At 39.1% G+C, this 12,149-nt stretch overlaps 1 protein-coding gene across 10 annotated transcripts in view; it reads left to right on the top strand.

The window, feature by feature from the left end:
• Positions 1-12,149, top strand: part of mef2cb (myocyte enhancer factor 2cb) — a 270,409-nt gene that overhangs the window by 200,234 nt on the left and 58,026 nt on the right. For 7 of the 10 annotated variants that reach the window (XM_069890549.1, XM_069890557.1, XM_069890585.1 and 4 more), the window contains one exon: positions 8,500-8,643. In XM_069890549.1, the coding sequence (XP_069746650.1) occupies positions 8,500-8,643 (144 nt within the window). Of the gene's footprint in view, positions 1-8,499; positions 8,644-8,699; positions 8,838-12,149 lie in introns of all 10 variants that reach the window. The other 3 variants (XM_069890591.1, XM_069890576.1, XM_069890597.1) reach the window with 2 other exon arrangements.

The following is a 12,149-nucleotide window of genomic DNA, read 5'->3' as shown; positions in this document are numbered from 1 at the left end:
CCAACTCCCACAGCTACCTCGACGACACCTCTTCCTGCCTTATGTCCCCTGGAAGGATTCCATTCCATTCTCATAATTCCTCCAACTCTGTCACATCTGCTCCTAGAAGTAAGTTTTCCATGTCAGATAATCTGAGATAGAACATAGAACAATACAGCACAGTGCAGGCCCTTAGCCCCTCAGGGTTGTGCCGACCCATATATCCTTTCCTAAAAAAAGTATTAAACCCTCCCTATCGCAAATCTACTATTTTTCTTTCATCCATGTGTCTGTTTAAGAGTCTCTTAAATGTCTCTAATGTTTAAACTTCCACCATCCCCAGCAAGGCATTCCAGGCACCCATGGCAATTCACTACTTGTGTGATGATGCAAGGACTGGCTCCTCACCCGACTCCGCCCCCACATATCCCGATATAAACCCTATATCCCCGCCAAAACCCCAGTTCAGTCCAAATATCGTGTGCTATTCTTACAGATTAAAAATGTATTGTACTCTCTCTGGTCTTGAGTGCTCTCAGTCGCGCTACAATTTTATTCATTAAGATAAAAGATGGAAGCCATGTTGAAGCCCCAGATGCTCCCAATCGACCTTCTGTCCCCAGATGCCCCAGAAGAATTTGCATATTGGCTGGATTGCTTCCAAATGTATCTGTCAGCCACACAAACGGTCTACTCAACAGATGAGCTAAAGAGGTCGGCGCTCCTCTCCTGCATCAGGCCTAAAGAATTCCCAATCATCAGGGACTGTACAACTTATGCAGCAGCTGTCAAAAAGCTAAATGAGGCCTCAGAATGTTGACCAAGCACAGCAGAAGCAACAGCCTGTTGAGTGAATTGAAGATTTTCTCCTCATCCTACAAGCGCTCACGAGGAACTGTGGGTACGAGGACGGCACAGCCCAAGAAAGGGAAGATGAGCAGATCCAGGACGCTCTTGTCACTGGCGTGCAGACCAAGTACATAAGGCAGCGGTTGCTGGAGCAAGGCAGCGCAGCGCTGTCTGACAACGTAATGCTGGCCAATTCACTGGAGAAGGCCCAGCTGGGAGCTGATAACTTGGAAGGATCTGCCTCCTGGAGGAGCTTCACATGCTGCATCAGCCCTGACAGCGATGGCCTCTGGTGCTAAGGGATACTTCTTCTGTGGTCATCAGCAACACCCAAGAACTCTTACGTTCAGCTAAAGACTCCATCTGCTCCGCTTGTGGTAAGGGGGGGCACTGGGTGAAGGTCTGCAGGGCATGGATGAACCGCACCTTGTGGTCCCCACCATCTTACTTGCATGAGGATCTGAAAGGGAGAGCAACTCCAGCGAGGGAAATGACAGTGTCTGCGGAGTCATGGCTGCAATGGTGTTGGACCAGGAGATACCACACCAACTGAACAATTCCATGATGAAGGTGTAGGTTAACAGGCATGAACTGAAGTATTTAATTGACTCTGGCTCAACTGAGAGTTTTATAGACACAGAGACAGTCCAAAAACTTAATCTTAAAGTGTATCCATCTAATTTTTAATCTTTTTTACGTCCCACATGCAGTCTGCAAATATTCAAATATTATGGTTCATTTATCTTTGCAAGAGGAGGAGTTCTGTAGATTCAGAATGTATGTACTTGAGAATTTGTGTGTGCCAGTTCTTGACTTCTTGTGTCACTCTAAAAACATGACCCTGGCGTATTCTGGTCCTTTCACTCCCATTGTGGTTCGGAACGGAAGGTCCCAAAACTCTGATGCCATTTGCTGTCTCTCCACATTGAATATAGATCCACCTCCTCTGTTCCCCAACCTGAGCTCCAATTGCAGACCAATTGCTACAAAAAGCAGGCGCTACAGCGTGGAGGACCAGGCATTCATCAAGGCTGAGACACAGCGACAGCTTGATGAGAACATTATCGAGTACAGTGCCAGCTCCTGGAGAGCTCAGGTGGTTGTGGTAAAGGGGGAAGAAATGTCCAGCTATTAATTGACTATAGCCAAACTATTAATCGTTTTACACTCCAGGATGCATACCCCCTCCCTCGCATTTCGGACATGGTGAACAAAATTGTTCAGTATAAGGTTTATTCATCCATCCAGTTGCTCATCTGTTCTGAGGACTGTCCCTACACTGCTTTTGAGCTAACGAGAGACTCTATCAGTTCCAGAGGGTTCCCTTCGATATCACAAATGGGGTCTCAATCTTCCAGAGACATATAGACCAAGTGGTAGATGAATTTAAGTTGAGAGCCACCTTCCCCTACCTCAACAATGTTACCATTTGTGGCCACTCTCTGGAGGACCATGATGCCAACCTCCAGAATTTTCTCCATGCAACTAAGGCCTAGAATCTCACTTAAAACTCCAGTAAGTGTGAGTTCATGGCTAAACGCCTAGCCATCTTGGGCTACATGGTGGAGAATGACATCATTGGCCCTGACCCCAACAGGATGCATCCCTTGTTAGAACTTCCAATCCCTTGGACCATGAAAGCTTTGAGGAGGTGTCTGGGCTTCTTCTCATATTATGCCCAGTGGGTCCCTCAATATGCAGACAAGGTTCGTCCCCCTTAGAAACCACTTCCTTCCCACTGACAGCTGAAGCTCAAATGGCTTTCAACTACGTCCGAGGCCACATTGTGAAGACCACCATGCATGCGGTGGACAAGAATGTGCCTTTCTAGGTGGAAGGTGATGCCTCAGATTTAGCCCTGGCTACGACTCTTAATCAGGCTGGTAGGCTGGTTGCATTTTTTTTCGAGGACCCTACAAGGTCACAAGCTTCGGAATCCATCAAAATTAAAAATAATAAAATCACTCAGTGGAGGATCGAACTCTCCACCTACAACTATGATACAGTCTACCGACCTCCAGATGCCCTCTCCAGCCACCCCTCAACCAGAGCTGGATCACCCACACCCCGAGGTCCCAGAACCACAGGAGGATCAGGAAGTCCAATGCCTGCCTACACTACGCCTCCAGCCCTTCGTTCCCTTCTCCCCAGCTCTTTTCTTCCCTTCTCCCCAACCTTTTTCTTCCCAGCTCTTTTCTTCTCTTCTCCCCACCCCTTTCCTTCCCTTCTCCCCAGCTCTTTTCTTCCCAGCTCTTCCCTTCCCTTCTCCCCAGCCCTTTTCTTCCTTTCTCCCTGAGTAAGCTTTTCATTAGGTAGCATAGGGAATATAATGTTAAAATGGTGTGAACGCAAGTGATTTGGATAGTGTGTGTCTGTGGGGGGGGGGGGGGGGGGGCGGGGGTGGTGGAAGGGCACGAACAGCTATATGTAAGTGCATAAGAAAGAAAAGAAGGCCATTTAGTCCTTTGTAGGGACTTCACCACTCAATATCATTTCCCACACTAATCCTGTAATCTTTATTTTCTTTAACGTCCAAAAAAAATCTGTTGTTATTTGACTTGAATATGATTAGTAACTGAGGTCCAACAGCTCTCTGGAATGGAGAATCTGAAAGATTGACTATCATTTGAGTAAAGTCATTTCTTCTCAGTTCATTCCTGAATTTTTCACCTTTGACTTTCAGACCATGATGCCTAGTTCCAGACATACCAACACCCCATCAAGCCACATGAGACTTTTGTACATTTCTTCAAGATTCAGAATGTACACCCTATCTGGTTAATCTATCCATCCCTATTCCATGAATTAATCTAGTGAATTTCATCAAACTCCCTTTATGGCAATTATATCCTTCCTTGTACACCATTGGAAAAGGAGGCAAGTTTCGTTAGGTCTTTATTAAATGAAAGTAGCACATCTTTACTTCAGTACTATAATTCATTGGCCCTAAAGTATATATAATTTAAACAGAAGAACTTTCAATCTTTTTCCATTTCTGTTCCTGTCAAGCTCACCATGATGTATCTGGTAAGGACATGAAATTTTATGTGTCATTTCTTCCTGCTTCAGGGATCTTGCTACTGATAAGTGTTATCATAGCACTCTTACAGCCACTGCTACCAGAGTCTTCTGAAGGAAGCCAACCTTGGGAGGTCTCTGTAATGCCATTCTAAATAACCAAATAGCACTTTATGTGCTGGTGGTTAGAGAAAAGTTGAAATCTGATTTCTACGCCTTTCATAGTCTTAGAAGCTAACCTGCAGAGCATAATTATGACAGACATTTGAAATTTCTATGACCATATTTTTTGACAAGCAGTAATTTTATATCTTTCTTTGTGTATCTCTGGGATGTATTCAGTGTATTATGTACGAGTGTGAATAGATGTGCATGCGTGGATGGGAAATGCATGCATGCATCTGTTACGAAATCATTTTAGAACTCTATTTTGTTAAAGTTTAAAGTTTTTGCATCGTTTGCACTTCTGGTTGGTTAAACCACAGAAACAATATATAATGATGGAGCAGCAGTAGATACGAGACATTCACCACATTCTAGTGTGTGCACATTGTTTTTTAGTATTAACCCAATTTCATACAACTGTACCTATACCTGAACTTTTTGGTTGAGCACTGGCTTCATTGGGATATCTTCATATTCTATTATCATCCTTGTGTTTGTAACTAGCAATTTTGGAGTATTTTCATTTGCCACCTGCTTGCGGGATCTCTTGAATCTGCAGTACAATCTATGGATCATAACGGTTAGTTACTTTAATCCTCTGGCGGCTACAACAATTTCTGAAAGAAATAATTGATTTGAAATTTGTTCATATAAGTTTTCTGAAAAATTCAACAAATTTCTATTACCTATAGCATTATATAAAACATTCTCGTATCATTGTTTTAACAGTGTTCTGTGATGAGAAAAATAAAATTTGCTGGAACTGGGGTGCACAGGTGATCAAAACGGGATATTTCAGTTAGAGAAATAATTATTTCATAGAAAGTTTCATTGCAATTAAAGAGCAAATACAATGCACTAAAATATAAATGTTCTTTACCTATAAATTTATTCTTACCATAATCGAAAGATACACAATGCTTTTGATTTAACCAGAAGCGGAATTTCAAACCTTTCGGGTTTTCTTAGTACAATATGGAAAATATGACCTTGAGTTTACAAAGAGAAACATTGTTGTGATGTGAAATTCACCCCAATGTCATTCAACTGTAAGCAATGTGTTTATCTTTCCAACATGATTTTAAACTCATAGTTTGAAAAATTAGTGGTCATTGGTTACTTATGGAACAGTAAACTAATGCTATTTCCCCTGGATTCACATTACTTATTGGGTGATCACACTCAAACTACATTCTTTGCAAGTCTATTATACATCACTCTTCAGCATCATTATTTACTCTCCAGATTGGTTGTGCATATTTCCACATAAAACTGATTTCCAGTGAATATTTGTTGAAAACTAACACACCTTTTGCTGATACACATTTAAACCAAAAATCAATGTCAGGGGACACCACATTTACTACAGTAAGCACATGGGTGAAAATAAAGAAGGGTTCATCAAATTTGAGACCCAAACTTTATAGGAACCCATATTTGGAGCTATACTTTTCTGAGGATGTACATTTACACAAGCTACATTTCACCAATATTGTGTGTAATGAGATCCGATACCACATGTGCAACCTTGCACCTGGCTAGATTCAGGTCAGAGACACCATCTTGGCTTCAGGATCATTCCAACCAGTTACCACTGTGAATCCTCTCTAAGGAAAAGATTGCTGTCGCATCCCTACTGAATCACAAGACTCAATGGCCCATGATGCAGAAAATGAAGAAAAAACATTCAATATAGTGTGAAGAGGCTCAAGTCTATTTGCAGGGAACCTATACAAGTCCAGTATTTGTGGTGGAAGGAGCACACCACTTCATAAATTGCACACTTATTTCACACGTCAAGCAACTCTTGTAATAGTCATAGATTCAGTTGGACCCACATTGGTCAGCCACCTCAAAACCTCTTCAAAATGGAGTGGAAAAATCAACATTGATTCAAGGGGCTACCTATAAAGAAGGTGAATACCACAGCTCGCTGTTTGTTGCTCATTGCTATAATAGGAAAGTAACCTCAGCTCTATGTTCAAGAAGCAAAAGTTTTGTTGTCTTTTCCTCCAGCCTACAGAATAAGGCAAATGGGGCAAGATGATTTAAGAGTCATTATCCACCAGTTATACAAGGTCTCTTCATGAATCTTGGAGCATATTTCCTCCCCTCTATTAAGTGTTCTTTGTGCATTAGCACTCTATAATTGGTGATAGTAGAGCCTTGTGTTGCATGCAAGATCCTTTTAAGGATGGCAACCGAGATCTCAGATACATGGCTAAGTGCTGGCAGCTGAGATATCATTTGAACCAGGGAGATGGTTACACATTTACACATGACATTGCAGCTTCATGCAACCAGCGCACCTCAGCACACCAAAATGGTAGTAAATACATTTCTTGTATTTACCATTGGAATTTGTTTGTAATAGCATTGAAGCCACAGTGTTCAAAGTTCAGATTTATTGTCAGAGTACATACATGACATCACATACCACCCTGAGATTCTTTTACCTCTGAGCCAGGCAGAATTCTACTTTTTTTTTTACAATTCACTATTTTAATACTGACATGAGCAGTAAAGTCCAGAACTCTAGATATTAGTATCTATATTCCATGCTCTTCCACAGAAAGCATTTCAAAAAACCAATTTAACATCAGCTTTTACTTTTATTTGAATTTTTTTTTTCTTGCTCTATGTGTATGGCCCGAACAACTGTGTACATCAAGGACATTCCTCTAATATCTCTACTTCGATAGTTCAGAATTGATGGCAGTGCACTTGGCAGATGCACATAATACAGATGAGAGAGAAAGTTGAAATTTTATTCAGAATGAGGAAATTGGAATTTCAAGGATTAAAATGGAACATGGGTGGTTGAGGCAAGATTAGCTTGGAGATGAGGGGTAAGTAAAATTTTTAAAAGGAACAGTGGGTGATCCACATGCTTGACTTGGGCACTGATCAGGTATGTCTGTACCTTTTTAGTAGCACAGAATGCATTGTTTCTCCACTGAAAATAGTTCTTTTATGCTTGGAGGAAACTTGAATAAATTTGATAATCCATGCAATGTTTAGCAAATGGGTTTATGACTGAATTCGTTTTGCCTCACACAAAATTGTTGCACCACAGTAGAGAATTTCTCAGCACATGGTAAAGATTGTTTTTATTTTTGTGTATTATTTTTCTTTTGTTCAGATCTGTTCAGTTGCCTCATTGCAGGAAGGATGTAATAGCTTTAGAGAGAGGATGTGTCCTGGATTGGAGATGTGTCTTATGAGACATGGTTAACAGAGCTTGGTCTTCTCTCTTTTGGAATGAAGAAGGATGAGGGGTGGCTTAATAGAGGTCTTTAAGATTATGAGAGGCATAGATAGGTTGGATAACCAGCATCTTTTTCCCAGGGTGACAGTACCAAATACCAGAGGATATCTAATAAGGTGAAGGGTGACATCAGGGGTAAGTTTCTTACATAAAGAGTAGTGGGTGCCTGGAATGCATTGCCAGGGGTGGTGGTGGAGGCTGGTACAGTAGGGACATTTAAAAGACTCTTGGATAGGCACATGGATGCAAGAAAAAAGGAGGGTTATGGGTGTGAGGTAGGGAAAGTTTATATTGTTGAGTAGGTTTATATAGGTTGGCGCAACACTGTGAGCCAAAGGGCCTGCACTATGTTCTCTGCGTATACGTGATGCCATTTCTTTTTCTTTTGCCTTTTGGTAAATGACTAGAATCTAGGGATTTTTTAAATAAATTCCTCATTTGTCATCTGTAAATTTTTTGTAGTTCATTTCAGTGTCATGTATGATTTTATTGTTTTTGAATACCATAGATCCCTTTTGGATGACAGCAAGCTGAAAGCTATGATGGAATAAAACAAGTTTATTCTGCAGAGCTCACTAAATCTTTGTAAACAAGTGTTCTCATGGATAATGACACTAACCACAAATTATGATAATTGAATGAGTTTGTTCTAGACCTCCTCTAGGGTTGCTGCAAAAATAGTAAATCACTCTCTAAAAATTAATCAAAATGTAAATTTTATCCATTGCATTTTTATTTTCAAAGAAGGAGAACAGTATCATATGTTTTGCTTTCTCTATAGAATTGTTAATATTTCCAGAAAATATTTTTGGCGCCAATGATATGGGAGAAGAAATTCTCCCTTTTAAAGCTAAGATTTTTATTTCATCCCCCAATAGGTCATAACAGGAACCAGCTGTTATGTAACCTCGGAATAATAAAAGTCTGTTTCAATTATGTGCATTGTTCAGTTGAAAATTATAGTGCTACATTATTCCAATAGAAAAAAAGATTGTAATCATCCAAAGATATGATTGACATATGTGTGAAATTAATATGCACCATTTTGAAGATTAGTAACATTAAAATATCTTGTTTTTCATTTTGTATACTTTCTTATACTTTGATCTTAAATTGACTGTAGAATTTATCAAAATCCCTCAGAGTTTAAAAATCCTTTATTCCGCTGTGTCCCTTATAATTGGTGCAGAAGTTTGAACTTTACAAATTATGTATTTCAGACATTGAGAAAGAAGGGACTAAATGGGTGTGACAGCCCAGACCCAGACGCAGACGATTCAGTGGGTCACAGCCCTGAGTCTGATGAGAAGTGCAGAAAAATAAATGAAGATATTGATCTAATGATCAGCAGGCAAAGATTGTGTGTAAGTACAAGGGCCCTCCTTTATTTTTACTTTTGATATTTCTCTGAATCTGGCAGGCATTGAACAAGAAAGAAAACAAAGGCTGTGACAGCCCTGATCCCGACTCCTCTTATGCGCTCACCCCACGCACTGAAGAAAAATACAAAAAAATTAATGAAGAGTTTGATAATATGATCAGGAATCATAAAATACCTGTAAGTACCGTGAGTTAGATGGCTGCTCTGCTAATAACTGATGAGGTAATTTACCCTTTCAGTGCAGGTTTCTTGCATATAAATTACATCTCAGTCTATTAATATGTAGGGTATAAACAAAATACTTGAAAATTGGATAATAACTAACATACGCCCTTTAAAGCAGTTAGTTATCATCTCATTAAAATAGTTTCATGTGCCCTTTGACCTGCATCTTTGAATATTTGAATATAATTTAAAATATTTGAGCTGTGAGAATCTAAAATTAATAATAAAATGATCAACAAATTCTACAAACACCAAGTCTACCTTTAAAATATTTGAACTTCAATATACCATGATGAATATAACAACCAAGAATAAAAAAGACTTCAAAGAAAACCACAAAGGAAGTGACAGACAAGGAATTATATATTCCGTGTGAAAATCAGATTATACTGATCCATAGATAAGATGTGCTCTCCCAACTAGAACATGCACAGCCAACCTGTTTGAGTAACAATTTCTTACGTTTCATTGGACAGAATATTTAAGTGAAAAGATTCTAAAACGTCATTGATACTTTTTGTTCATCAAAACACGTCTCTCCAAAACACTGTCTCATTATACATACATACTAATAATCATGGAGTTTTCATTGGGATACATTTTTTATAATAGTAAGAAAGCAATTTTTTTTTAATAATTTGAATTTATTTAAGTACATTTTTGCAGTGAAGATTTCACCATCATATTGTGAAATACATATACATACATCTAAGAAATGACTCGTGACTAATTAATGTTCCATCTCTCAAAAATGAACATTTCTCTTCCCAACTGTTTTCTTACATCACTTTAATTTTGATTCTTTGTGAATCTCAAAACTCAGTTCCTTTTCTGCTCACTCCTCATGTCACTTAAAGGACAGTTGATCAATAATTGTAAAGGCCAGAAATGATGGTGAGCACCTGCTGCAATGCTCTGGTAATTTGCCAACTTACAACTTTCTGATTCAGGTTTCATTATTGTAGTTCCTTATCCTCCTCCATTCCATGTCCTTGTAACTCACATAATGGTGGTCATAAAATCCGGTTCTGTGTGGCAGATTTCAGTGCTATATCGTGCTGCAGTGCCATTTATCCAAGTGCAGCGTGGCACCATTTCAAATTTAATTTTATACATACAGCTCACTAACAGGACCTATCAGCCCATGAGCCTGTGCCATCCAATTACACCCAGTTGACCTACAACCCCTGGTACATTTTGAATGGTGGGAGGAAACCGGAGCTCCTGGGCAAAAGCCATGCAGACACGGGGAGAATGTACAAACACCTTACAGACAGTGCAGAATTCGAACACCAATCCCTGGCACTGTAACAGCATTGCGCTGACCGCTACACCAACTGTGCCGCCTATTCACTGGACGAAGACGACTTCTTCAAATTTCTAACCTAGATTTAAACAGATGTCCTTGATTTTTTTAAAAATACCTCAAATGGCATCCATTTTCATTTACAACAAAAATGTTGAAAATAACTGAGGAAATGTATTTTCACACACAGCACATTTCCCATCCTTATTCCCCAACCGCCATTGTGCAGATGAGAATTTTAGAGGTTATAGGTACCAACCAGAGGAGTGCACTTTTTCATTTAATTGCCTTTATTGGCTTACCAAACATTTGTCTGGTTTGTAGCACAAAATAATTGTTTCAAGTCGTGGCTGTGACTTGCACAAAGCCATGGTGCATTTTACGTACTGATATTATTATCCTGTAAACTATATCCTATAAAATACACAAATGACATGCCTATGACTCTATAACTGCACCCTTTAAAAAAAATTCATTAAACTAGTCTGATTGATCAATTATTTTTGTTTAATATTAAAAGTAAAACATTATCTCAAAAATGCAAAGTTTGCATCTAAAAATGAAACCTGATACTGTATTCAAAGGGTTAAAGCTAACTGCTTGCTGTGTAGAGAGTCAGTCTGCATGAAATCCTGTTGATGAAATTCAAACACTTTGTGTGCTGGGGTGATTTAACAGGATTAGAAAAATTGCTTTGCATCCCGTCAAGAACATTCTATTTTTCTGCCTTAACACTAAGCTATTTTATTGACAACTAAACCAAAACCTCAACACATATAGCCATTCATATGCCTAGCCAGAAAACCTGAGAGAAATAACATAATTTATGCATGTGCATATTGTTGCATGAATGAAGGGCTTTACCATGATGGCCACCTTGTAATAGTGTGTGACCTGCTAAAGTGGGTTTCATATTTTCTTTACTTTTAAATCTACGGTTCTGATCATGATAAGCCAAATAGTTTTTTTTTTCTTAACACAATGATATAATTGATCCAGAATTTTATTTTTGATCTTAAATTCAATGTGAGGTTCGAAATATGCACAAAAAAATTATGGCAGTGTGATTTTAAAATGATGGTATAAAGTTGGTTTCACGGCTTCCAGCATTAGTGTAACAGTTCATGTTATGATCAGAGTGGTTAAAAGAGAGCAGAGTATCCCAGTCCCAGTACGAAATGCAATCATTTCAAACTGGAAGGGTGGCACCGTCAAAATGGCAGCCTGCTAAAAGGTGGTGCAGCGTCACCATTTCAAACTGCCTTACCCACAAAAGGGTGGGTACTGAGGCAAGGTGAAATGGCAAACTGCAGCGAAGCCATAATAATAAATGAAAATAAAGAGTTAAATGTCTGAATGGTCTTGGGGAACAGCTTGTAATGCTTAAACAATAAAAATGATAGCAAGTCAAAACTACAGAATGAAGCTGGGATGGCAGATAAAAATGTGTGCGAGGCAATAACTCAAAACTTTTTGCAATATCCTTTTATACCCCTCCTCACCCAATCCACTTAGGTTTTCCCAGTGATTTCAATAGCAGACTGTAGAGAATTGGAGTGTGCCTTTTCTAATGCTATCCTGAGCTGTAAATCAATTCTTCACACACTGTGTACTTTTTATTCTTTCCTTGTGAAATTAAACCTTTTTTTTTTCTGCTCAGTATCCACAAAGAAACTTTAAGTGAATATTTTTATAGTCCTCTAACTCACTGAAACACTGTATCGTGAATGAAAAAAAAACTTCCATATATAAAGCACCTTCCATAAACTCAGGGTTTCTCAATGTGCTTTACAGACAATGAATTCCCTTTGAAGTGCATTCCCTGTGCATTCTAACAAATGTAATGACTAATTTGTCCATAGCAGATGCAGTGATTCAATGATCCAAAAGTAACATACTACAGAGGCAGGGATATCTGAAACCTATACAAAAGAAAAATATATGCTGGGGATGGCAGC

Source organism: Narcine bancroftii, chromosome 1 (genome assembly GCF_036971445.1).
Source record: "Narcine bancroftii isolate sNarBan1 chromosome 1, sNarBan1.hap1, whole genome shotgun sequence".
NCBI lineage: Eukaryota > Metazoa > Chordata > Chondrichthyes > Torpediniformes > Narcinidae > Narcine > Narcine bancroftii.
Note: the sequence above shows the minus strand (reverse complement) of the source record. Positions and strands in the feature narration are given on the sequence as shown.